This window comes from Oryzias latipes, chromosome 19, assembly GCF_002234675.1.
Source record: "Oryzias latipes chromosome 19, ASM223467v1".
NCBI classification, from domain to species: domain Eukaryota; kingdom Metazoa; phylum Chordata; class Actinopteri; order Beloniformes; family Adrianichthyidae; genus Oryzias; species Oryzias latipes.
Genome location: NC_019877.2, coordinates 9,645,636 through 9,672,425, shown reverse-complemented (window position 1 = coordinate 9,672,425; position 26,790 = coordinate 9,645,636). Strand labels below are relative to the sequence as shown.

The 26,790-nt window shown below is 40.5% G+C and overlaps 3 protein-coding genes across 6 annotated transcripts; 2 read left to right on the top strand and 1 right to left on the bottom strand.

Annotated features, from left to right (window-relative positions):
* Positions 1-1,490: 1,490 nt before the first annotated feature.
* On the top strand, positions 1,491-25,150 carry med1 (mediator complex subunit 1). Its single transcript, XM_023949332.1, has 16 exons — positions 1,491-1,625; positions 14,310-14,416; positions 14,742-14,820; positions 15,108-15,162; positions 15,319-15,451; positions 15,648-15,676; positions 15,774-15,845; positions 17,692-17,766; positions 18,076-18,239; positions 18,599-18,710; positions 18,817-18,941; positions 19,047-19,174; positions 19,344-19,545; positions 19,629-19,724; positions 20,676-20,781; positions 20,859-25,150. Exons 1-16 carry the CDS (start codon positions 1,505-1,507, stop codon positions 24,601-24,603), a joined length of 5,349 nt encoding a protein of 1,782 aa, XP_023805100.1. The 5' UTR covers positions 1,491-1,504; the 3' UTR covers positions 24,604-25,150.
* On the top strand, positions 2,927-8,248 carry LOC101162181 (G2/M phase-specific E3 ubiquitin-protein ligase-like). Of its 2 annotated transcripts, XM_023949333.1 has the most exons (12): positions 2,928-3,141; positions 4,442-4,571; positions 4,687-4,802; positions 4,897-5,206; positions 5,294-5,388; positions 5,495-5,556; positions 5,636-5,725; positions 6,075-6,385; positions 6,513-6,691; positions 6,931-7,103; positions 7,337-7,551; positions 7,635-8,248. In XM_023949333.1, exons 2-12 carry the CDS (start codon positions 4,448-4,450, stop codon positions 7,646-7,648), a joined length of 1,689 nt encoding a protein of 562 aa, XP_023805101.1. In that variant the 5' UTR covers positions 2,928-3,141; positions 4,442-4,447; the 3' UTR covers positions 7,649-8,248. The 2 variants fall into 2 exon arrangements, with proteins under 2 accessions (XP_023805102.1, XP_023805101.1); XM_023949334.1 differs by lacking the exon at positions 7,635-8,248 and having other exon boundaries at positions 2,927-3,141; positions 7,375-7,545.
* LOC110014588 lies at positions 6,538-13,574 on the bottom strand. 3 transcript variants are annotated; one of them, XM_023949337.1, is made up of 5 exons: positions 9,965-10,273; positions 8,908-9,643; positions 8,285-8,503; positions 7,936-8,161; positions 6,538-6,644 (listed from the first exon to the last, which is right to left on the bottom strand). In XM_023949337.1, exons 1-4 carry the CDS (start codon positions 10,089-10,091, stop codon positions 7,951-7,953), a joined length of 1,293 nt encoding a protein of 430 aa, XP_023805105.1. In that variant the 5' UTR covers positions 10,092-10,273; the 3' UTR covers positions 6,538-6,644; positions 7,936-7,950. The 3 variants fall into 3 exon arrangements, with proteins under 3 accessions (XP_023805105.1, XP_023805104.1, XP_023805103.1); XM_023949336.1 differs by lacking the exon at positions 6,538-6,644 and adding an exon at positions 13,406-13,574 and having other exon boundaries at positions 7,921-8,161; positions 9,965-10,097; XM_023949335.1 differs by lacking the exon at positions 6,538-6,644 and having other exon boundaries at positions 7,921-8,161; positions 9,965-10,269.
* Positions 25,151-26,790: the final 1,640 nt, after the last annotated feature.

Genomic DNA, 26,790 nt, shown 5'->3' with positions numbered 1-26,790 from the left:
AATTTATCCGGTATTTTAGTGCCAAACTTTTCCTGCCTTGCTTTGCTTTGTCTTTTTTTAGATCAATACTTAGCATTCTTACTTTCTTTTTTTTTTACATTTAGAACCGCAACACAAGTAGAGCAGGAATTTGTACATTGTGTTTCATGTGTGCTGTTCTCTAAGAAAAAATTACCATTAAAAACATGTGTTTTACAACAAATGGTAATTTTTGAAAAGTAAATCATTTAAAAAAATTGAAATTCTTCATTTATTCCCAATTGTTATGCATGTTACCATAAATATCTGATTGTTCTACGAAATGCACCCAAACAATTTCTGGTCACTCTAAAAATTGAAGTCAGTGTGTCATTTGTTGAGTAGGGGGAAATAAAACGCTTTTGGGCTGGGCTGACCATCTTATCTGAAACAGTTCAGAATTGTTCTTTGGTGTCTTCGGCCTGCCTTTGCTGACTCTGCTGCTATCCGGACGTGGCACTGACACAAGCACTACCAGATTAGAGAAGGTTTAGCTACTGTTCCAGCCTCACTCCCTAAGCTATGCCCACCCTCAGCACAGAGGGGGTCCCACTTGGCATGGCAAGGTGAACTAGCCCCTGATTGATGGGCATGGTTTCAGCTTGCTACCGTGCTCCCTAGGCTCGTGCCTCCTTTTCCTTTCCCCCACCGCCGTCTTGGCAGCAGTATCTAAATCCTCATCCATGCCAGGCAGCCAGCTAAAGCTCCTGGTGGGCACATCAATTACATAGCAGCACCTCCCCTCTTTTTCTCCTGTCTGTCTGCGGTTCTGTCTTCTGTCTCAGGCGATGCCAATCTGGTCTCTCTCCATCTCAAATGCTGTCTAAAGCTGTCTGTTGTGTGTGTGTTGTGTTGTACACATGTTCCTAAATACATTTTTGTGTATGCACAAATATATTCATGAACACACTCCTTGCTCTCTCTAATGGGCAAGTCCTAATGGTTGGTGGGAAATCCTCCCTTGAGAGCACTCATTGCCACAGGCTCAGTTATACAATAGACTCAGGTGTATGTATGCTGTGTTTGTGTGTGCAGGGCATGACTGCCTCTGCTCTTCATGTATTTATATTTTACTCCACTGCTTAATTCCACAACCTGTTAGTTGTTTTACTATGTTGTAAACATGGATATTTATATATATGGAAAAAAGGAATACAAATATGACAAAAAAGAAGGGACTATTCACTGATTGACGTTGGGACGTTTATTAAGAGATTTCTGCTTAGTTGCTTCGCTTTCATAGACAGAAATCATATTCTTGTGGTAGTGCGCCACCTGGCGTTTGTACCAATGCACTATTTGACAGCCAGAACCTTCAAGCTTTACCTTTATTTTCAAATGAATCAGCGCTGCTACACTGGATGAATGTGAATAAAATAAAATAAAATAAAATAAAATAAAATAAAATAAAATAAAATAAAATAAAATAAAATAAAATAAAAAGGTGTTCCGGAAATTTGCGCGAAGGAGGAGCGGACAGGGGACAATGGCGACCGGGCCTGTTGTGTCTGTGCAGAGCGGTAGCCCCGCTGGAGAACTCCCTATATCGGTACAGCAGGGAGGAAATCCAACTATTATAGATCGGGTAAAAGCGGACGATGTAACAGGTGCGATTTATTCATTTATTTTTATTCTTTTGCCTCATTTTGTTTCTTGTTGTGTCATTCATAGAGACAGGAAGCTGCTGCATTATGCTACAGGCTAAGCTAAACTAGCTGAACATAAACCAAGCGAGCACTTTCTTATCAACAAATTGGATAATTTTCTGATTTCTAAGTCACATAAAACAATCTTTTATGAACGAAATTTCTTGTGGCGCTTGACGTTTTTTTTTTGGTACGGTTGAATCAGCGAAAGCTAAAAGCTAAAGTAAACAAATACGTGCTAATATAACTTTATTCGAATTAGCAAAAACGGAATTGTGATCTTTAATAAATATTAGCATCTTGCTTTATTCACATTGATTTTAATGTGAAGGAAATTTCACCAACTGGTTATAAGTAACAAGTTATTACGTTTTACCAACTCATAATAACACATTGATTGTTTTGGTGTTAGCTTCATTTGACAGCAGAGTTTTGCGATTGTTTTGTTGTTTGTAGGTTTACATTTTTTATCATATCCGTTAAATTAAGCACACAAAATAGTTTTGCTGTTAGAAACCACTGCAAAGTTCATAGAATTATTCTTTAGTTTAATATTGTTTCAAACCTAGAATGATTTCAACCTTCACACCCTGAGGGCTTTTATTTATCTACGGTTATAATAAAGTGCTTATTTTGATCAACTAGATTTGTGCATTTCACATTTATGACGTTGCTATTATCAGGTATAAAGGCATTTATTAGAATGTGGAGATTGTAAAATTATACAAAAATACTACAAGCTATTACAAAAAGTGGTTTATACGGTGGCCGACAGAGCTCACACTACATACAAAAAAGACAACGCAACGACATTACCCGAAGCACAACGGCGTTCCCCGAAGCATAACGTACGGTGGCCGACAGAGCTCACACTACATACAAAAAAGACAACGCAACGACATTACCCGAAGCACAACGGCGTTCCCCGAAGCACAACGGCATTACCCGAAGCACAACGGCATTCCCCGAAGCACAACGGCATTACCCGAAGCACAACGGCATTCCCCGAAGCACAACGGCATTACCCGAAGCACAACGGCATTACCCGAAGCACAACGGCATTAACCACAGCGCGACGGCATTAGCCGCAGCATATCAATATTAACCTCCTCAGCACAACGGAAATGACGACTAGGCCGACAGAGCTCACACTACATACAAAAAAGACAACGCAACGACATTACCCGAAGCACAACGGCGTTCCCCGAAGCATAACGGCATTACCCGAAGCACAACGGCATTCCCCGAAGCACAACGGCATTACCCGAAGCACAACGGCATTCCCCGAAGCACAACGGCATTACCCGAAGCACAACGGCATTACCCGAAGCACAACGGCATTAACCACAGCGCGACGGCATTAGCCGCAGCATATCAATATTAACCTCCTCAGCACAACGGAAATGACGACTATTTTTCTTCCTACTGGCGGGAAAACATAAAGTCAGTTTCAACCTATTCGGGGCTCCTGAGAGAGGTACGTGATTTTTTCTACTACTATGAGGATCATAATGGTATTTTCGTTTTCTTACTAGATAACCTAATTTCTTACAAATATACGTTTGTTTGAAATATAAATTTACCCAGCTCTCCACATAGTGACCTCTGCATCTAACTTTTTGTCTAACACCGGGTTAGGTAAAGTTACGTTTGGTAGGTTAGATAGCTAGCTCATTAGCCGATTAGCTCGCCCCGCTCAGTCAGCTTGGTGAGGACACTTTAGCCTCTTCTAATCAAGAGTTGCAGTTGACAAGTGGTATGTCTTGCTTATCTTTTAAGTAAGCAAAGAGAGGCGCTGTAGCTGTGTTATTCAGACTTTTTTTTATTTAACAGTCTTCCAAGTATTACACCCTGACCGTGGCCGTGAATTGCAATCTCTTTTTTTTTATAACTTTATTGAGCAAATGCAAGTATACAACATGAAGAACAATCAATGCAGTATACAACATACAATCAATATACAACACAAACGATGTTAAACAGCCAGGGGAGTCGATTCATTAAATATTTGCAGAGAGTTACAAATTTCAATAGTTCTGAGAGCCTTTTTGTTGGAGGAAAAGGATATTGATTTTATGTAAAAAGTTACATCTTTAATGAATTGTGGGAAGTATGGTGTTTTATTAGTAAATTTACACTTATGTATGTAGAATTTTGCCAGAAGAATTAATAAATTAATTATAAAAAATACCTTTTGTTTTTTGGGGGTCCTGAAAAAACAAAGTAATACATTTTCCCATTTCAAGGAGAAATCTTTGAAGACATGAATAATGATGAATCTACTGAACTCCTTCCAAAATCTCTGTGTGGACAAACAGTGCCAGAAAAGATGAGTTACTGTTTCTGGGTGATCTCCACAGAAACTACAATCAGTATTAATATCTTTTTTAAATTTTATCATATAATGTTTGGCAGGGTAAATTTTATGGAGAATTTTAAAGGATACTTCTTTTACCTTATTTATTATTAAAAACTTATGAGGGATCGTCCAGACTGCTTTCCAGTTGATATCTGGAACAAATTGATTCCAATAATTTAAAATATACGGGGGAGAGGTATAAATCTTGATGAATTGCAATCTCTCATCAGCTTCCTAGCTCTGCGCAGTGCACCAACACGTGACTACTCGCCTAGCATGCTGGGTACTCATGCATGCTGGGTAATGCAGTTCTATATAACTAACATCGATACGCTACAAGTGATATTCATGTACTGTGCCAGTCGTGTTCAGTGATTTTGTGTGTTTGCCAGTCTGATAATTTATTGTCTTATTATAGGTGACAATGTACTGCCCATTTTGCGCATCTGCAGTGGTGTCCCAAGGAAGGACATTCTGTAGTTCATGTGGGAAAAATATCAGCTTCCTATACAGTGTTGATACAACTCAACAAGCCACAACAAGTGAAGGTAATGCTCTAAACTTTGGTCCTCTTTTTTTTAGCCTTAGGCTTTCCTTTCAAAGTTTTTTTAAATATTTATTTTTAGATGTGTGAGCATGTATTTATCTGAACTCTCCTTATAGCCGAAAGCAGTGGGACAGATGCTCTAGCAACGTTCCAGAATTTCCGATCCATCAAGGACATGGAAAGGCGATCTTGTTTCAAAAAGAAAAAAAACTTAAAAGAAAAATATGTTAAGGTAATTTCTCTGTTCCAATGTAGGCTAGTTATTAATTATACATGTATTTGTGTCAATTTTAATTTTTATATACCTACTTTATGTTTTCCTGTAGATGTTAATTGGATTAATGACAAGGAAGGACAGCATTCTGAAACCAGTCCGAGGATCATGTCTACCCCTGGTAGTAGAGCCAGAATCCAATGCTACACAACTCCAGAAAGCGGCAGAACAAAAAATGAGAAACTTTAACCAAAATTTAAATTGTGGTCCTTACACTCTGCTGTACCCCGATGGTACAGAGGTAAAAAATATACCTGGGACCCAAACATCCTTCTCGCTACAACTGTATAAGGAGGCAATAGGGAAGGCTTATCAAAGGATTACACTTTATCTTTGTACAGTTGAAGACTTTGTCGCTCAAAGTAAGTAATTTTGATATTATTCAAAAGCAAGTAGAGCTATCTTAAAGTAATGTGAATTTCCTGACATGAGCATGCATGTTTTTACAGTAGAGGAACATGTCACTTCTGACTCGAGTGACTCAGAGGTGATCGCTATCAGTGGAGTTACAGCACAGTCAAATGCAACGTACATATTACCAAGTGTAATGGATACCATTTCCTTCTTTCCTTTTTGTCTGTCTGTTTTATCATGTGCATATGAATGTATATGCATACAAGCTTCCACTCACAGTCCAGTTTTTTATATAGGTGGCTTTTGACACAGAAGTTCCAGGAACATCGAGAGATGCAATGACAGCCACATGCTACAGGTGCTTTGTTCATACAATTTCAGATTATTTCATTTTAATACTTCATTGTAAAGATATGGTAATTTATGTTCATTTTCAGCACATACACAGAACTCTATGCACCAGTTGTAATAGAGGATGAGGAGTCAGGCAGTGATGCAGAAAGCCTTAGCATTTCAAAAGATACAGAGTAAGAAAGCTATTCTGTTTTCTTTTCTTTTTTTATAATTGGTTGAATGCTTGAACTTTTCATATTCCAGGATTTTTTCCTCCATTGAAAAACATGGGGAATCTTTGGTGCAGAAACTTGTTGGTTTGATACCCTGCGCTCGCATTCTTTAAAAAAATCTTTTTATTGTGCTGTTTTCACTTCAATTATGGTCAACTTTCATATTTTCTTCATTTTATTATTTTTGGCTAATTATACTCTTTAAGTTTCTTTTTAATTCAGTAATGTGGCATTCAAACCTTAAGCTTCTTTTTATTTATTAATGTGTCTTGTTGCTTGCCGCATTGCATAAATTGTCTGTGTCTTGTAGAATGGAACAACCATCAGCAGCCAACATAATTGCAAATCTGGCATCCCAGATTGATCACTGTGCCATCAGCAGATTCAACATCTGTCGTTCGGACATTTGGGATGGAGCTGTCAGAGGGTTTAAGCGTGGAACCTTTTCTGAAAAGAAGGATCTTTATGTAAAGTTCTCTGATGATGAAGGGAGGTTGGAAGAAGGTATCGATATGGGTGGCCCAAAAAGAGAATTTCTCTCCCTACTCATGAGAAGGCTAAACCAGAGACCCATTTTTGATGGACCTCCAGAAAGCAGATATCTTGTCTACAATTCAACAGGTACTGTTAAGATAATCCATATTTTAAAAAAAAATTAAAGATTTTTTTTAAGAACTTTGCCAAACAACACTGCAATGTGTATGTATTTATTGAAGATTAATGAACAATTCTGAATTTCTATGAGCAGCTTCAAGAGACAATGAGTACAGGTTGGCAGGGCAGATGATTGCTGTGTCTATCGTGCATGGTGGACCTGGACCAAATTTCCTCTCAAAGGATCTGGTCAGCTACATGTCAGGGCAGTCCAGCTTCAACTCATCTGTAGAAGACATCAAAGATGAAGTTATAGGGACAGTGCTGCAAGAGGTACAAGGGTCACTGATGTTGGTAAAGGCAGATCTGAGGAAGCCCTTAAAGGTCGATATGTAAGGGTTAATGGCAGACGAAGTGCGCATGATCAGAAATTAACGCACGACGAGGAAGCCTGACGTTCGTGTCAGATGGTTGCTTCCGCGAAGTGTGTTAATTTCTGATCATGCACACTTCGTCTGAAATTAACTTGCATAACATTTTAAACAGTTGAAATGAGAGTTGTCATTTTTCAGATACTGAATGCATCCTCGCTGGAAAGCCTGCAAGACCTAATGCTTAGGCACAGCACAATGCTGCAGACGGCAGGGTGCTTTAAAAGCGTAGCATCACTACAGGAAAAGCACTCAGTTGTGAGGGAGTACCTCAGGTGGTACATAATTGAACGGAACCACAGTGCAATTGAAAGGTAGCTTGGTTTTTTACTTTCCTATTTGTAAGGGCACATCTATCAAAAAGTGTTAGTTTCTATCCATATGTGAAGTCATTCTATTCAGTTTTATGTGTGTTTATAACTGGGAAAGGCAAATGACAATTATTATTTGTTACACATTAGACAGAAAAAATTTGAATGCTCACTCATTACCTTATCAGATAATCCTACATTTAACCTTTTCATGTGACCTGTTTTTTGTATTCCAGATTCAAAGATGGTCTTAATTGCTTGGACTTTTTAACAGCACTGCAGCAGTACCCTGCGGTTATGGCCCCTCTTCTCTGCCATGTGGATAAACGGCTATCTGCTTTGGATATTGAAAACCTGTTCAAACCAGACCTCAGTGAAGCTGGAAGCAACAAGAGGAACCAGGAGGAAAGAACAATCAGCTTCTGGGCAGACTACCTTCTGGATTGTGAAGGTTAGTTTTCTCTCGAAATGTAAAAATCTTATTTGTACAAATTTGGAAGCAAAATTTATGTCATGAATTCTTTTTACTTTTAGAAACAGTGTTATAACGCTGGAAGACATCTTCATGTTTGCTACAGGAGTGTCTGGCATCCCTCCTGCTGGCCTGGAACCTCTGCCAAAACTTCAATTCCTTGAAAGCTCAAAGTTTCCCATGGCAAACACATGTGCCAACATTTTAAAGCTCCCTCTCCTGGAAAACTACAACACGTTTAAAGAAAATATGACATTTGGCATCAGGAACTCTCCCGGATTTGGATGTATTTAATCATAAACCATCAACCATTTCAAAAGATTTAAAAATTCAAAATATTGTTTTATATATTGTTATACGTACCTTAGTTAGGCAATGTTACAAATTAGCCATGTTCTTAAGTCTTAAGTAGTTCTCAATGGCAGCTTCCCAGTTGAGAGGAGTTGGCAATCCACTTTGTCTCTGCAGCTGACATAGGCGAGCTTCCAGATCCTCATCAGCATCCAGACTAGTTGCAGGTGGCATCTGGCTGCTGAACCGTCTCACAGCCTCTGCGGATGTTGGAAAGCCACAGTTCCTTCCGTTGAACCTTAGAGGAAAATTTCAAGTACAGACAACCTTTTGCTGTAATCACACCATATATTTTTTGTTCAAATAAATAATTACTTCAAATAAATCAGTTGACTTTGTCATAGTGATATTCAACACTTACCTGTGAGGCACATGGTACATTGCCTCTGGTTTGCCAGATGGGCACTGGGACTGACGAACAGGGCGAATGGTATGGGTGTTCCAGAACTGCTTATATTCGTCCAGTTCTTTCTGCAGGACATCCAGGAAGCAGAATCTGACTAAACAGGTGTGCAGATTGCTGCCATTGAAGAGATGTCGCTCCCTCAAGTCACCAAAGAGATCCATCCAGAACTGACTCCTAGTTAAGAGTACACATCTTTTTAACATCACAATAGCCTTTTAAAACGGTGTCCCATTTAAAGAGGTGCTGCAGAAAGTGTTTAAATCTTGTGCCCTACTTAAAAAAAATCTAATGGTTGTGTAATGGGACAATTGTGTTTACATCCAGTCTTCCACAGAGGCACAGTGTATTTAATTTAACATATCATTAAGCAAAAATGCATCATATTCAAAAAAGAATTTTTAAGAATCCTAAATTTCCTTGATTCAGGTCCAACTGTCTATAAAATTATGTTCCAACAATGAAGGAGAAGTGGCATTAAGAGAAAAAGATGGTCAATATGTTTTTAAACCTCAAAAAAGTTAAAAAAGAAAATAGTAAAGTAAAGACAACATAAGTAATTGAGGATAGGGAAGTAGAACCTTTGCTTTCGGAAATAGGACCACCAGCTTTCAATGCGTTGGTTGGATGTAGACGTTCCATACATGTGGCTTTTGGCTCCTGCAAATTCATCTCCATGCTCAGATCTCAGGCAACAGTGAAGGGCAGCCATCAGACCATTTTCCGTGCCACAGTCAGTGCGGAGGCGCTTAGGAATAACACCAAACTCAGCTGCACACTGTATGTACATTTGAACAATGACTGTGGGATCATTGTTGGACTTTCCACATTTGAGCCACATAATTTTTCTGGAGTAGCCATCAATACACCCAGTTATTGCTATTCCAAAAGGTTTAAGTTTATCGTAGCCATCAACGTGCCAGACTTCATTAGGTCCCATTGATCGATAAACTCTTCGAACAAATCTGCGCTTAGATCGGTTTTCCACTCTGATCGGATCAATTTCTGCCATTAGGCGCATGACATCATCTCTTCTGACTACAAAACCGTATTTCTGCTTAAGAGTCTGCCACATTGCTCTGTAGCCAAAAAGCTGGCCTGATCCCTTCAGTTCATCTGTAATTGCTGCCTGTACAATTGAAAGTGGAGTGTAGTTAATCTTCCTGGTCAGGCCAGCATCTTGTAATCTTCTCTTTAGGCTGCTAAGACTCAATGAAATGCTGTGCTTGGTGGCTAGAAAGTCCACTATTACTTCATAACTGTGGCCCTCAGTGAAATACTTGGCAATAAGTTCTTCCACCATTGTAGTGTCAGGGCCTGAGGAGAAGAATTGAGAACACTGAGAGAACAACATCTACTGGATTTATGTTAGTGTTTTTAAATTACCACCTAAGGTGAATAAAAAGTGTACAAAATAGTTTATAATCTATGTGGAAGTTCTTACTTGACCGTGTTATTAGACATAAACAAATAAAGTTAATAAGTTAACTCTAGCACCATGCAAGAACTATTGACTCTGTCATTTGGTGATATAATAACTCAATTAAATTTCCATTCTACCTATGTAGTGAATACATATATGGTAAGCTTAGTAAGTAAATCTTTTTTTAAAAAAAGGACCAAAGTTTAGAGCATTACCTTCACTTGTTGTTGTGGCTTGTTGAGTTGTATCAACACTGTATAGGAAGCTGATATTTTTCCCACATGAACTACAGAATGTCCTTCCTTGGGACACCACTGCAGATGCGCAAAATGGGCAGTACATTGTCACCTATAATAAGACAATAAATTATCAGACTGGCAAACACACAAAATCACTGAACACGACTGGCACAGTACATGAATATCACTTGTAGCGTATCGATGTTAGTTATATAGAACTGCATTACCCAGCATGCATGAGTACCCAGCATGCTAGGCGAGTAGTCACGGGTAAATTTATATTTTAAACAAACGTATATTTGTAAGAATATTCATCCACAACACTTTAGACATACCGGATCGGTCGAGGCCCGGGTTAACAACGACCGCCACCGATGCTGTTAACCTACAGGGTGTCGGTGGAAATTTGACTACTGTTGGTGGAAGAAAGAGGGGAGGCAGAAGGGTCCGTGGCCAGAGAGAGAAGGGAAAAGGCAGGAACATAGGTTTGAGAATAGGGACTCTTAACGTTGGCACAATGACAGGGAAAGGCAGAGAGCTGGCAGACATGATGGAGAGAAGGAAGGTAGATGTACTGTGTGTGCAGGAGACAAGGTGGAAGGGCAGCAAGGCACGTAGTATTGGAGGAGGATACAAACTGTTCTATCATGGTGTTGATAGGAAGAGAAACGGGGTAGGAGTGATTCTGAAGGGGGAGCTTGTAAACAGTGTTCTAGAGGTGAAAAGAGTCTCAGACAGGATGATGAGCCTAAAGTTAGAAATTGAAGGGGTGATGGTGAATGTAGTCAGTGGGTATGCGCCACAGGTTGGCTGTGAGTTAGAAGTGAAGGAGAGATTCTGGAGTGAGTTGGATGAGGTCATAGAGAGTTTTCCCAGAGGAGAGAGAGTTGTTATTGGAGCAGACTTTAATGGGCATGTTGGTGAGGGCAACAGAGGTGATGAGGAGGTGATGGGCAGGTTTGGTGTGAAGGAAAGGAATCTGGAGGGACAGATGGTGGTGGACTTTGCGAAGAGGATGGAAATGGCTGTAGTCAACACTTACTTCCAGAAGAGAGAGGAACATAGAGTGACATACAGAAGTGGAGGTAGGAGTACTCAGGTGGACTACATCCTATGTAGACGAGGTCATTTGAGAGAGGTTAATGACTGCAAAGTGGTGGTAGGAGAGAGTGTAGCCAAACAGCACCGCATGGTGGTGTGTAAGATGACTCTGGAGGTCAGGAAGAAGAAGAGAGGGAAAACAGAAAAGAAGACCAAGTGGTGGAAGCTACAGAATGAAGAAACTTGTGAGGAATTTAGGCAGAAGTTGAGGCAGGTCCTGGGTGGTCAGGATGAGCTTCCAGAGGACTGGGAAACTACAGCAGAGATTATCAGGGAAACAGGTAGGAAGGTGCTAGGTGTGTCATCTGGAAAGAGGAAAGACGGTAAAGAGACTTGGTGGTGGAATGAGGAAGTACAGGAATGCGTCCAGAGGAAGAGGTTGGCTAAAAGGAAGTGGGATGTAGAAAGGACTGAGGAAGGTAGACAGGAGTACAAGGAAGCGCAGCGTAAAGTGAAGAGAGAGGTGGCAAAGGCCAAACAGAAAGCTTACGATGAGCTATATGACAGGTTAGACACAAAGGAAGGAGAGAAGGACTTGTACAGGCTGGCCAGACAGAGAGACAGAGATGGGAAGGACGTGCAACAGATAAGGGTGATTAAGGACAGAGATGGAAAGGTGCTAACAACCCAAGAGAGTGTACAGAAAAGATGGAAGGAGTATTTTGAGGAGCTGATGAACGAGGAAAATGACAGGGAAAGAAGGGAGGAAGATGTGGTTGTTGTGGAGCAGGAAGTAGCAGAGATTGGAAAGGATGAGGTTAGGAAGGCTCTGAAAAGGATGAAGAGCGGAAAGGCCGTTGGTCCTGATGACGTACCTGTGGAGGTATGGAAGTGCCTAGGAGAGACAGCAGTGGAATTTCTAACAAGGTTGTTCAATAGGATTTTAGAGAGTGAGAAGATGCCTGAGGAATGGAGGAGAAGCGTTCTGGTCCCAATCTTTAAGAACAAGGGTGACACGCAGAACTGCAGCAACTATAGAGGAATAAAGTTGATGAGCCACACAATGAAGCTGTGGGAAAGAGTAGTGGAAGCCAGGCTTAGGAAGAAGGTGGAGATTTGTGAGCAGCAGTATGGTTTCATGCCCCGTAAGAGCACCACTGATGCCATTTTTGCTTTGAGAATGTTGATGGAAAAGTACAGAGAAGGTCAGAAGGAGCTGCATTGTGTGTTCGTAGATTTAGAGAAGGCGTATGACAGGGTGCCGAGGGAGGAGCTGTGGTACTGTATGAGGTCGTCTGGAGTGGCAGAGAAATATGTTAGAGTAGTTCAGGACATGTATGAGAGAAGTATGACGGTGGTGAGATGTGCTGTAGGTCAGACAGAGGAGTTCAAGGTGGAGGTGGGACTACACCAAGGATCAGCTTTGAGTCCTTTTTTGTTTGCTATGCTGATGGACAGGCTGACAGACGAGGTAAGACAGGAATCTCCCTGGACAATGATGTTTGCGGATGACATTGTAATTTGCAGTGAGAGTAGAGAGCAGGTGGAGGAACAGCTAGAGAGGTGGAGGTTTGCTCTGGAAAGAAGAGGTATGAAGGTCAGTCGTAGTAAGACAGAATACATGTGTCTGAACGAGAGGGATCAAGGTAGAAGTGTTAGGTTACAGGGGGCTGAGGTGAAGAAGGTGCAGGAGTTTAAGTACTTGGGGTCAACAGTTCAGTGTGATGGGGATTGTGGAAAAGAGGTGAAGAGGCGAGTGCAGGCAGGTTGGAGCGGTTGGAGGAAAGTGTCAGGAGTGTTGTGTGACAGAAGAGTGCCAGCAAGACTCAAAGGAAAGGTGTACAAGACAGTGGTGAGACCAGCTCTGCTCTATGGGTTAGAGACGGTAGCAGTGAGACAGAGACAAGAGGCTGAGATGGAGGTAGCGGAGATGAAGATGTTGAGGTTCTCCTTAGGAGTGACCAGGTTAGACAGGATAAGGAACGAGTACATCAGAGGGACGGCTCATGTTGCCTGTGTTAGCGACAAAGTCAGAGAAGCCAGACTGAGATGGTTTGGACATGTTCAGAGGAGGGATAGTGGATATATTGGTAGAAGGATGTTGGAGATGGAGCTGCCTGGCAGGAGGGCAAGAGGACGGCCAAAGAGGAGATACATGGATGTCTTAACAGAGGACATGAAGTTGGCTAATGTTAGGGTAGAAGATGTCCATGATAGAGTGAGGTGGAAAAGGATGATTCGCTGTGGCGACCCCTGATGGGAAAAGCCGAAAGAGAAAGAAGAAGAAGAGTATATTTGTAAGAAATTAGGTTATCTAGTAAGAAAACGAAAACACCATTATGATCCTCATAGTTAGTAGTAGAAAAAATCACGTACCTCTCTCAGGAGCGCCGAATATGTTGAAACTGACTTTATGTCCAGTAGGAAGAAAAATAGTCGTCATTTCCGTTGTGCTGAGGAGGTTAATATTGATATGCTGCGGCTAATGCCGTCGCGCTGTGGTTAATGCCGTTGTGCTTCGGGTAATGCCGTTGTGCTTCGGGGAATGCCGTTGTGCTTCGGGTAATGCCGTTGTGCTTCGGGTAATGCCGTTGTGCTTCGGGGAATGCCGTTGTGCTTCGGGTAATGCCGTTGTGCTTCGGGTAATGCCGTTGTGCTTCGGGTAATGCCGTTGTGCTTCGGGGAACGCCGTTGTGCTTCGGGTAATGTCGTTGCGTTGTCTTTTTTGTATGTAGTGTGAGCTCTGTCGGCCACCGTAGGTTTATATTATTAAAGCTTTTCACAAATGCTCATAGTTTCTTTGGTTACATAAAGAACAGACGCTTTAAATATTTCTCCCTTAGAAAGCAACGTGTCATTTTAAAATGTCATTACTTTTAGCTGAGCCTAAACAAAACAAACTGCTGACCTAAGATTTCAGTAGATGCTCTTCTTTGTATGTAAATATACTGACATTTTTTAGAGGTGATAAATTGGGAAATTACTTTTGACTATTTTTTAGTTGCATTCTACAGCAATAAAATATTTGTTATAACTAAGGGTTTAAGCCTTTGTTTAAAGAAGGTATATAGTGATACTACCTGACTATTAACTGCCTAAAAAAATACAACTCAACCTTTTTATGAAAGTAATCAGGTTATGTTGTCCTTTATAAGATATATAATCAAAGTTTTGTATTTTTTAATCTGTTTTTTTTTTTAGGAAAAAAATAAATCCAATGTGTAAAGGAAAAACAGGTCAGTCATTATAGGCTTAACTGTATTCTGTTTCTGTCTTTTAGAGGCAGAAAAGCAGAGTCGAACGGTTGCTCTGTTAGAGAGACTTCATGCTAAACACAATGCTTCCCGACCATGGCAGGAAACATGCAAAGTTGTGCGTCAGGCTATGGTAAGACAGATATTCTATTATTTTCCAATTTTCCCACAATATTATACATACTATAAAAATATTTCTAGATTACTGCACATGCTCAGAGTGCAGTAAAAGTTCATTTACAGCCTGTTAGTGTTCTTAGTTAAGTATGTAATAACAAGCACAAAACAGCTTAAAGAAGTTATTTCTTTACTGACCTCCCTTGGTGACATTTAAATGTCAGACCAAGAGTGCTGGCTACGCAAATTAAAAGCAAGCCCGATTTGGTTGTATAAAGCATAATCATTAATTTCAACATTTTATTCTTTTTTTTCCTCTCCTTACTCGTGTTGTGCCTCAGGAGAAACGCGGTGTGATGAATGCGGCAGGTCACCAGCTCCTGCTTAACTGTTTGGAGACCCTGCAGAGAGCACTAAAAGGTGAGGGTCCCGTCCCACAGTGCAAAAAGAAAAAGAATGAATAGCTAACGTCGCAATTCTTTCATAATGATTGTTTTGTCTCTTAATCGGTAAAGCCGTGAAGGCTTCAGACAATTACTTTTTCACTTCAGCTTTATATTTTCCTCCAATTATTTAACTTACGGGTGAAAGTAAATACAAAACATACGCAAACTGTTGTGTGTGCAAAACATGTCAATATTGTAAAAATTACTTGTTATTAGATTACGTAGAAGAAACACATGATATATATATATTTTTTTTTTCAGTGTCATCTCTGTCTTCAATGACGGATCGCCTGGAATCTATTGCACGACAAAACATGTAACTTCATAAATTTCTTTTGGCCACTTAATATATTATTGTGTATATATATACAGTATATCAGATGACTTATACATTCATAAGGCACTTTTAGAAACCTGACACAATCTATACATAAAACTTCTTTCTTTTCCCCCTGTTTTCCTCTTTGCACAGGTTGGGCTCTCATCTGAGTCCTACAGGGACAGAGTGCTACATCACTTCTGATATGTTTTATGTGGAGGTGCAGCTGGACTCAAACGGTCAGTTGGTGGACGTCAAGGTGGCTCATCAAGGAGAGAACCCTACAGTCAGTGTTTGTTTTATTATTCAAACTCCCAACTAGCACTTTTTAATTGGAAACTACAATACGATATATACAAATAACTAAAAAAGTTCTTCTTAAAAGTAGCTTTTTGGTCTCTTTTTACCATTCTTTTACTTGTGTAATTCAATCGGACACATGAAAAGGGTTTACTAGACCTGTCTTATCTTGTTCATTACAGAGTTGTCCAGAGTTAATTCAGCATTTAAGGTCAGTGAAAAACTCAGAAATAAAGCTGCCAAACATCAAGATTCAAAAACTTCAATGTAAGATGTGTCAGATTCTAATTTCTCTGTTTTTCCAACAGGGAAAAAAAGTTTGAAGAGTTTTCAAAACATCTCAAAGGACTTGTTGATTTGTACAAACTTCCAGGAGATAAGTAAGCAAATTTACGTGCAAAGACATGTAATAAAAAACTGGCGGTCATAAGATGATGTAAAGTGTTGTTTGACAGAAATTTAACTTATTGATAGAAAAATATAAATTCACACATTTGTTTTGTGTTTGAAAAAAATCGGACTAATTGCACTTCAAAAAATGTTTATACAGTCAGGACCATACATATTTGGACAGAGACACATTCTTTCTAATTTAGTTTCTGTACATTAACACAGTGAATTTTTAAATAAAACAACTCAGATGCCACTGAAGTGCAGACTTTCAGCTTTTGTTCCATGGGTTGAACAAAAACATTGCATAAAAATGTGAAAAACTAAAGCTTTTTTTAAACACAATCCCTCCCTTTTATGGGCTCGTAAATAATTGGACAAATGAAAGAACTGAAAACAAAATGGTCATTACTAAAATTTGGTTGAAAACTCTTTGTTTTACAATGACAGCCTGAAGTCTTGAACTCATAGACATCACCAGATGCTGGGTTTTCTCCTTCTGAATTCTCTGCCAGGCAGCGGCTTTCAGTTGCTGTTTGTTTGTGGGCCTTTCTGTCTGAAGTTTAGTCTTCAACAAGTGAAATGCATGCAACTCAATTGGGTTAAGATCAGGTGACTGACTTGGCCATTAAAGAATATTCCACTTCTTTGCTGTAATAAACTCCTGAGTTGCTTTGGCTGTATGTTTTGGGTCCTTGTCCATCTGTATTATGAAACGCCGTCCAATCAGATTGGCTGCATTCACCTGGATCTGCGCAGACAGTATGTCTCTGAAAACCTCAGAATTCATTGGGCTGCTTCTGTCCTGTGTCACGTCATCAATAAACACTAGTGTTTATTACGGTTTTTCCCGATGATGTAGTGTGCTTTGGATCATGAGCTTGTCCACGCCTTCTCCATACTTTTCTCTTGCCATCATTCTGGTAGAGGTTGATTTTGGTTTCATCTGTCCAAAGAATGTTTTTCCAGAACTGTGCTGGCTTTTTTAGATGCTTTCAGCAAAGTCCAATCTAGCCTTCCTATTCTTGAGGCTTATGAGTGGCTCGCATCTTACAGTGTACCCTCTGTATCTACTTTCATGCAGTCTTCTTTTTATGCCAGACTTGGATTTTGATACGCCTACCTCCTGGAGAGTGTTGTTCACTTGGTTGACTGTTCTGAACGGGTTCCTCTTCACCATGGAAATGATTCTGCGATCATCCACCATTGTTGTCTTCCGTGGACGTCCAGGTCTTTTTACGTTGCTGAGTTCACCAGTGCTTTCTTTCTTTCTCAGGATGTACCACAGTGTTGATTTTGCCACTCCTAACACTGTAGCAATTTCTTGCATGTTTTTTCTGTTTTCTCAGCTTAATTATGGCTCCTTTCACCTGCATGGAGAGCTCCTCAGACCGCACGTTGTCTGTTCACAGCAAAATCTTCAAAATGCAAGCACGAGTCCTCTAATCAACTCCAGGCCTTTTATCTGCTTCACTCATAATGACATAACAAGGGAATTTCCCACACCTGCCCATGCAATAGCATGGAAGTCAATTGTCAAATTACTTACGAGCTCATGAAATGAAGGGATTGTGTTTAAAAAATGCTTTAGTTTTTCACATTTTTATGCAATCTTTTTGTTCAACCCATGGAATAAAAGCTGAAAGTTTGCACTTCAATGCCATTTGAGTTGTTTTATTTAAAAATTCACTGAGGTAATGGCCAGAAACTAAATCAGAAAGAATGTGTCTCTGTCCAAATATTTATGGTCCTGTAAATGCACTCCGAGTAAATTACAAGATATTTTTTTGATAAGGCAAACTGTATTCCATCATATACTTTTTTTTTGCATTTCAGTAAACTGAAGACAAAGATGTATATAGCCCTGCAATCGTTGGAGCTTGATCTGGCCAAGATGATGCACATGTTTAGGTAAATTAAAAAACTGTTTCTGTTAAGATAGAATAATTTCATGCTTTGCTTCCATCAAATCTTGCTTTAATCTTGTTTTGTGTAAAATGGGAACAAGTTTGCAGGGTGTCAAACTGGAGAAACTGCATAAAACTTTCAGTACCGGTACCTGGTAACCATAAGCATAAAAGGGCTTTGTGTTCAATTGTATTGATTTAGGAGATAGAAAGATTTTATGTTTTGGAATTTCTCTTGGGATTGAAAAATATTTAGGTTGTCTTTGTTCAGCTGTTTTTATAAATTCTGCAAAATCTTTATTTTATCTTAAAGGTTAGCAACCAACGCTAATACAGTCGAGACCATTCTTCACGGGAGTGTGGGTTTATTGACGCCCAGGAGCGGCGGCAATCTGGTTACACTTCAGTGCTACGTTTCGCCTTACGACATCTTCCAGGAGGGAAGTGGCACACAGCTCAATCTAACCGACAGCAATGGCAAGTAACCCATTCAATTTAGATTCACAACTTCACGACTCCATTTAAGTAAATCTCAATTCAATTTTTCTCATTTACTCAAACTTTGCTTATGAAAGAGGTGTTTTATATAAGTGAACAAATCTTTGATTAAAAAAATCTCTGATAAAAACACAAGTTATTTCTACACTAAAAATGAACAAAAAGGTTTTTTCTTTAACAAAAAACCAAAAAACATATTCTTGAATATTTTTCATTTTTTAACCCAGCCCTCAAATGCATATAGTGGAAAACAACATTTCTTTGCTGAAGATGTTGTGTTTTCTATGGAAGTTTGTCATTTTCTGTGACTTGTTGCTCTATATTCCCACCTGTTGCAGTGCCACGCTCCCTGGGAGTCAGTGTATCTGTTACAATCGAGGGAACCTCTGCTGTGTATAAGCTTCCAATCGCACCTCTCATCACCGGTTCACACCCAGTTGACAACAAGGGGTATGAGAACATGTTAATGTTTTTTAACTTGCCTGAAAGAATAAAAAAGATTATCTGTCAAGAGAACATATAAACGTTCCTAATGTGATGTTTTGTGGTCTTTTAGCACTCCTGCCTTTTCCACTGTGACCAACTCCAACTGTGTGGACCTACCAGCCTGTTTCTTTCTGAAGATGAACCGCCCAATGCCTTTCTCCACTGCCTTCATTAAGAGGATGAGCAATGCTACTTGTAAGTTTACCAAGATATTCTTTTGCTCAGAGGTCATAACTAAATAATCAGCGGATATTTTTTTTAAATCCATCTGTTCAAATGTTTACCTCTCTTTGTTCACAGTGATTCCTGTGTTTGAGACTGCCCCCAGCCTGTCACCTCTTTACCAGTTAATTGTCCAGAGCCAGTTGCAGCTCCTGGAGGAGGGCAGCTCTTTGCCAGCACCCTCACACAACATGCATTTTTATTCTGTAAACAAATTCTTTCATGCAAATCAATTATTTGATTTTTAATCACAAAAACTCACAAATAAATGTTGTTGTGTTGTACAGCAATTCAAGGTTTCATTGTATAAAAACAAAAGTTTTAGACCATGTATCCATTTAAAGCAATTGAAAACCTTTTCTTTTTTTTTTACAGATTTTGCCAGATCAGCAGCACTGTTACTTTCTCAACGGTAATGCTCCAATTCAAGACAGCCATTCACTCCAAGGAGCAATGGTGTCCAAAATTCCCTTTCGCCACCCAGCCCACGTGCCACTTCTGCTGGATATCATTCGGCACCAGGCAGCTTACAACACCCTGATCGGCAGCTGTGTCCGACAAAAATCCATCAAAGAAGGTGAGTGTGTCTGATCTGGTTATGTGCGAATTCATTTCAAGAACATTTTTTTAAGCATAGTACGCCTGTTTTTGTTCTGTCAGACAGCGCAGCTCTTCTGCAGTTTGAAGTTTGCCCTCTCACTGACTCCAGTTTTGGCGTCTCCTTTCAGCATCCGGTCAATGAATCATTAGTTTGTGGTGAGCATTTACTTTAATGCCCTTTTATTTATTATCTGTATTTTTAAAGACAGTCATTTAAAAAAGACTGCTTTTAAATTGCTGGGTGACAACAGACATGGGACAACATTAGGATTAGCAGAGAACTGCATTCAAACATTTTTGTAATCTTTGTTTATTTTTATATATATATATATATATATTTGCACAACAGTCATGCATCAGTCAGATGAACCAGACATAGACCTAATTTTAACATGAAAAAATACTGTCATTTTCTGTATGTACTACCTTTGCTGAATTAATAAAAAACATTTTTTTTAAATAAAAGAAACTGTACTTTTGCTTAGGGTTTACAGAATTATATTATTATATTTTTTGGACTATAAGTTGCTCCAGACTACACGTTGAAGCAGGGGAAAAATGCACAATAAAGAAGAAAAGATCTTTTATAAGTCGCACTTTTGGGAGAAATGTATTTATAAGTATAATATAGTTATAATTTTTTTAACAAAATACGGGAGTTTCATCTTGAAAGGCAAATCATAATAATGGAATAAATAACAACAATAGACTGAATATGTGCATGAGTCACTACCGTAGCACATTGATGTTTATTTACCATGAAACAGGAAGAATCTAGTATGTTAGCGCAACATATGACCAATTTTTCAAATAACAACAGCATCAAGAACATGGTAACTAGTCAACTAAACTCTTTATTTGAAGAAACAATTAAAAGCTTCACCTTAAGAATCAAAGCAAAACCTGCTACTGTGACAATTTACAAAAACAAGGGTTGCCCTCACTGGTAAGTTTGATACAAAGAAATGCGACTTATACTCCGAAAAATTCAGCATTCTGAGTTTCTTTGACAAAATTCCTTGTCGTTTTTTAGTTTACAAAATAGAAACTTTAAAAAATCTGTTCTTAGTTAAAACCTCATTTTGTTTCTCCTTTGTCCCCCTTTAGTGGTAATGGAGGTGATTGACTCCAGACAAGTGTCCTGCAAGCTGTATAAAGGGCAATCAGATGCTTTGATCTGCACTGATGACTTCATTACCAAAGTGGTCCAGAGGTGAGAAAAGTTTGGTCTCAAACTTATTTGATTTAAACAGTGTAACTTTGAAGGTAATTACGTATTATTTGTTGTAGATGCATGTCTATCCCTGTTACCATGCGGGCCATTCGGAGGAAAGCTGAGACCATCCAAGCAGACACTCCAGCTCTTATGCTAATTGCACAGACAGTGGAGACTATGGTGAAGAATAACCTTCAATCCTCTGGCAGTCCCACCTACAATATGGCAGCTGGAGATGGATCAAATCCTGGGTTACATGGACTCACGGGAAGCAACACGCCAACTGGTGGTGGATTGCCTGGGGACCCAAATTTTCCCTTGTTTGGTATTTCTCGTCCAGACAGGCAAACCCAAGGAGGAGAGTGTCCAACCTCAGGAGCTGCGTCCCAGCAGCAGTTACTGCAGCAGCAAGGTCAAGGTCACACAGATAACTACAACAAAGTTACCCAAAATCCCATACTGACCGGTTTATTGCAGATAACTGGCAATGTTGGTTCCAGTCCCAGCTCCCAAAATGCACCACCACCTCACCAAACTCCACCCCCAACATCCTCCCCTGCCAGCAACACAAAAAACCATCCCATGTTGATGAACTTGTTGAAAGACAATCCCACGCAGGATTTTGCTGCGTTGTACGGATCAGGTACAATAGAGAGACAGAACTCTTCCTCTTGTTCTCCTAGAACGGATAGCATGGCTGGAGCCTGCCCTGGGGGCAACCCAAAGGGAAAAAAGAAAAGACCCAGAGGGACAGAAAAAGGTGGAGGGATACCTGGAGCAGGGAGTTGTGGTGGAAGTGGTGGTTTGAGCATGAAATCGCAACAATCATCCATGCCACAACAGCAGCAGCACCATCCAGTGTCACATGAAGATGATTTTCATCGGGAGCTCTTCTCTATGGATGTGGATGCTTCTCAGAATTCTATTTTTGATGTCAACCTGGCAGGTGATGGTCTCGACACACCTCATAGCATCACTCCAGCACCAAGCCAGTGTGGGACACCACCTCCTGGCTCTAATATGCCTTATTCACAGTCTCACATCCAGCCTCAGCAACCACCAGGAACTGTTCCACCCCGCATGGTTCGACTCTCCAGCTCTGATAGCATTGGACCTGATATCACTGAAATCCTGCAGGATTTACCAGAGCAACCAGGCAAAGGCAGCAGTGAGAGCCATGGGCAGCACCCCATGGGTAGTGGTGGCGATGATGTAGGACCCTTAGGTACTCCCATCCGGGACTCGTCCAGCTCCGGTCAAGGTAGCGCAGTGTTTGATTCGGGAGATATTTTTAATACCAATAGCAATGAAAACCCCTTTACGGACACTGATCTGATTCCAACTCCACCTGATCCCATTCAGGATAGCGATTGTTCGTCCTCTTCCTTCTTTCATGACCCACCCGACTTTTCCCCAGAGCATAGTTTCACTCAGAACTTCTTTGAAAACTGCTCCGAAAGTCCTGATGGAGTCATGGACATGGTCAAGGGGTTCGGAAGTCAACAAAATACTCCATCTGGAACTCCTCAGAATCCTACTCCACATGGACAGAACACACCAGAACCCTCGTTAAAGGATCCTTTTGATATGGGGATAGTGTTTGGAGGCAACAGTGGTAGTGGAAAACCACTTCTGGGGCATGCTCCTGATCTTGGAGACACTCACGGAGGAGGATCCCAGAGTCCCCTTATGATGGGGCTTGGAGCTGCCTGTTCTGATTTTAAAAGTGCTGAACCCAAAGTTAAACAACAACAGGGCCTTGTTCGGGCAAAGGAGGATAATGGGGCCAGTGGAGGGAGCAATTCTGGAATGGGAATGGGGACCAGCTCAACTGAAGGGAAACAGGTCAAACGAAGCAGAACCCCATCCAGTGAAGGAAAGTCAAAAGAAAAGCCTCCCAAACGCAAAAAGGTGGATCCAGATGGAAAATCCCCCTCTCACAGTTCTGGTGGGCGACCGTATACGCCCCCTAGTGGTGGTTTGAGTTCAGGAGTTAGCTTAAGTGCTGGAGGCTCCAAGTCTCCTGGTAGTTCAGGACGCTCCCAGACTCCTCCTGGAGTGGCCACACCCCCAATTCCCAAAATCACCATTCAGATCCCAAAGGGGACTATAACCGGAGGTAAAACCTCTTCCCATAGCGGATACACCTCCAGCAGCTCAGCCACCAGCAGCTCAGGAGGTACAGGAAGTACGAGCAGCAAAAGCCACCACTCTCACTCATCTTCCTCTGGAAAGATCAAGTCCAAAGAAAGCTCCTTATCACAGGGAAACAACTCCAAACCCGGGGGGGCAGTAGGTGGAAGTGGACAGTCCCAGTCAAAAGGCTCCTCTCAAGGTGTTGGCAAACCGGGATCATCACCAATAACAAAACATGGATTTTCAGGGCCTGGTGGTGCTGGAAGTGGAAATAAAATTAAACCACAAGGGGGAAAACCTCCTGGGTCTCTTATTAACCCCAACGTAAAGCCAAATATTTCCCCTTCCCATTCCCGCTCCAGTGGCTCTGGGGACAAACTGTCCTCTCCGATGAAGATGCAGCAATCACAGGTTCCAGGAACTCCTCCATCCTCAAAGGCTAAATCTCCTATGGGGTCCGGAGGAAGCAGCTCGGGAGGGTCCAAGTCTTCCTCTGGTGGAGGCCAAAGCTCACAGAAACCAATTGGTGGCAGCTCCTCTTCTACCGCATCTTCATCATCATCCAGTTCCTCCTCATCCTCTGGTTCCATGAGTTTCTCAGGAGGTTCCCAATCTCAATATGTTGGTGGAGGAGGTGGAAGCGGAGGTGCAGGAGGGAGTGGTGGAGGGACTGGTCAGAACAACTCAAACAACCCCAATGCAAAAGGAAAATCTCCCAGCCGAAACAAAAAGCCCTCCCTAACAGCAGTCATTGATAAGCTGAAGAGTGTTGGTGGAGGAGGAGTTGGAGAAGATGGCTGCGATGTAGGGCCACCAGTTGGAGGAGCTGGTTCAGGAGCTCCTCCTGGTGGTTCTGGAAATGTTTCTAGTGGACCTTCTAATGTGGGCTCCACCAAGCACACCTCCTCATCCCAGAATGTGGAGTACAAACGGGAAAAATCGGATAAGGAGGCAAAGGCTAAAGTCTCCGTATCTGGGGGGAACAGTGGGGAGAAGAAGACAATGGACTCGAAAGCAGGTGGTGTGGGCGGAACTACCCTTGCCAAAATTATCATTAGCAAACCAGATGGTGGCTCACCAAGCATTAAGGCTAAAGTGACCCTCCAGAAGGCGGGGGAAGGGTCTAGTGACTCTATACGTCCACAAATTTCTAGTCTTAAAGCTTCGCCTCTTTTCAGTGGATCTACGCCCAAACATGACCGCTCGTCGCCCAGCCATAGCCGGTCCCCTGCATATACCCCACTCAACCCCGACAGCGAAAGTGAATCGGGCAGCAGTTCAGTCGCTGAGAAGTCGCATCAGAACAGCCCCAGCTCTGACGATGACCAGACGATGCGTCCTCTTCCTCCACAAGATTACATGAGCTCCATCCCACTGGGTTCAGGGGAGAAGCACAAGAAGCACAAGAAGGAAAAGAAGAAGCAGAAAGAGAAGGAACGGGAGAGGGACAGAGACAGAGAACGGGACAGGGAGAAGGAGAAGAAGAAGTCTTCCCTGTCCATGGGCTTGTCCTCCCACCCAATGAAAGCAGACAGTTGGTCTCGGTCTCCCATCTCTGCCTCAGATTCCTCTCTGTCCATGCTCAGTTCAGATCGGCCATCAAGGTCCAGCCCGATGTACATGAGAAACGAAGAAGATGAACTCATGGACTCAGCCCTCACTGGCAAGTTTGATCCAAACTAGACATTTTATATATTATTGGGGGCTTTTAGTGAATACAATTAGACATGTAAATTAATTTACTCAAGTCTAAAATTGAAATCTGAGGATAACAATGCTTCTAAGCGGTTTTTGACATGTTTAAACTATATTTTGGAGTTATTTTACTGTATATTGCTGTTAAATTGAGATCTTAGATTTGTCAGAATTAACATTTCACAACCAAAGCCACTTCAGAGTGTTGCTCTTTAATGGCTTGTGGCTATTATTACTTGCTTGTTTCATTACAGCTTAAAATGTGTCTTAATTTGATACAATATGTCCAAAATGTGTCAAAAAAGTCAAAATTATTACTGTTAATTTTTTTAGCATTTCGAGTGAACAGAGCTGCGTGAGAGAATATTCATTAGCTTTTTTCATGTAAAGGGAGTTAGAGTGTTTATACATTTGAACTATTATTGTGTATTATTGTGTAGTCAACAATATATGGGTATTGCCGAAAACTATGTAGCTGTTTTCCTCTTTTTTACCTGAATATCTAGAGGATTGTAATAAATATAACGCATCTGGAGAGGTCTTTATTTAACTCACTAAATCACATTTACATTTATACTCATTACGGTTTAGTCTCTGCTTTTATGGGGTATTGCTGTAGCTCCACTAGATGGCAGCAAAGAGTCACAGAATAAACTTCCTGAATTATACCTTTACTTTTTTATTTTTTTTACTAAAACTTGAGTTGAGTGGATTTTCTCAGTTTGATCACTAATGAAGATATTTGGATTCAATTCTAGGAAAATGGCTGAAAATGCACAAAAGCCAAACAAAATATGCTTTGTCCTAGGCATTTATTTTAGCATCGAAAAGATACGCCACTGACTTTAAATTCTGCAAAAGGGATTTAAAAAATGCAAATTACCTAAAACACAAAAACACTGATTTATATTAAGTTTTTTTAAATTATTTTTCTTGGGATAAGTAGTGGAGTGTTAAAGCCAAATGTTTAGTGTACAGTACTACAAATTATAATAATTCTTTAGTTTAGTGCGAAAAAAAAGTACCTCTGGACCTATTGTCTGTTACTGGTATGACTTTATAAGTTATTTTATTTTATAAGTTATTTTATGAATAATATTTAAAAGAGTATATTTTTTAAATAAATGAATGTGAAAAATTGTACATGTATTGGATGTACTTGTTGCTTCCTTCAAATACACAAACTCTGAAAAGAGCAGAAAAGAGGTTTATGGTGGTCAGTGTACGCATGCAGAGGGTTTCCGGTCAGACTATCATCTGATCTGTTGCTTTCTCCATCCAAAGTTGAGTTCTTCATTAAATTAAATAGCACTATCTGACACACACTTAGGTTTGTTTGTTCTCTGTATTTGACCCATCCCCTGAGGGAGCGGTGAGCTGCAGACACAGCTGCGCTCAGGAACCATTTGGTGGATTTAACCCCCCAATCCAACCCCTTAATGCTAAGTGTTTAGGAGGGAGGCATTGGGTGCCATTTTTAAATCCAAGCGTTTTTAAAGTCTTTGGTATGACCTTCCGGTCTCAGGACGGACACTCTTCCACAAGGCCACTGAGCTGGCAAATTGTGTGTCACAAACATGGGTTTTCAGGTGTCTTCTTGTGGGGTCATTGTTAGAAGACCCAGTTCATGCAGTAATGAAGCTGTTGGACAAAATACTCACATGCATTAATGCATAATTTTACACATTCTAAGATCAAACACGATGTTTTTTGTCAAGTGTTTCTAAATACATAAGGTTTTTCAGATGCAAAATTTAAATTAAGACATGAAAATCTCTAGGAAAATCTTGTTTCTCAACACTGCAGTTGATGCTTGAAGCAGTCAATAATCCAGTGAGATTTAAGTGATTCCAGCAAACACTTAACAGCATCCAAACAGGCACTTTCTTAGTCACAGTTCCTTTGTGTTTGACACTTAAAAGGCCATCAGATAAAAGTTGTATTAATAATTGTATTCTTTGTGTCCAGCTGGATTTTTGCGTAATGTCAATGCAATATTTGAACAAAAAACAGAAATGATTTAGCACATATATATTTGATTTATTTGTTTATTTCAAGCATTAATTTTAGTCAATACAATAAAAAATTCACACAGAATATCAAACTCATTACAGAAATGATGAGATTACAAAGGCAGACAGACAAAAGCAAGACACACTGAAAATATAGTGATCA

Excerpts from the sequence above, each read along its gene's own strand:
- LOC110014588 (XM_023949336.1), bottom strand. The coding sequence starts at position 10,091 with ATGTACTGCCCATTTTGCGCATCTGCAGTGGTGTCCCAAGGAAGGACA. Across the intron at positions 9,644-9,964 it reads AGCCACAACAACAAGTGAAG|GCCCTGACACTACAATGGTG; the intron begins GTAATGCTCTAA and ends TCTTCTCCTCAG. Across the intron at positions 8,504-8,907 it reads TCCTATTTCCGAAAGCAAAG|GAGTCAGTTCTGGATGGATC; the intron begins GTTCTACTTCCC and ends ACTCTTAACTAG.
- LOC101162181 (XM_023949333.1), top strand. The coding sequence starts at position 4,448 with ATGTACTGCCCATTTTGCGCATCTGCAGTGGTGTCCCAAGGAAGGACA. Across the intron at positions 5,207-5,293 it reads TGAAGACTTTGTCGCTCAAA|TAGAGGAACATGTCACTTCT; the intron begins GTAAGTAATTTT and ends ATGTTTTTACAG. Across the intron at positions 5,557-5,635 it reads ATGACAGCCACATGCTACAG|CACATACACAGAACTCTATG; the intron begins GTGCTTTGTTCA and ends GTTCATTTTCAG.
- med1 (XM_023949332.1), top strand. The coding sequence starts at position 1,505 with ATGGCGACCGGGCCTGTTGTGTCTGTGCAGAGCGGTAGCCCCGCTGGA. Across the intron at positions 19,175-19,343 it reads ACAACATGCATTTTTATTCT|ATTTTGCCAGATCAGCAGCA; the intron begins GTAAACAAATTC and ends TTTTTTTTACAG. Across the intron at positions 19,725-20,675 it reads CAATGAATCATTAGTTTGTG|TGGTAATGGAGGTGATTGAC; the intron begins GTGAGCATTTAC and ends GTCCCCCTTTAG.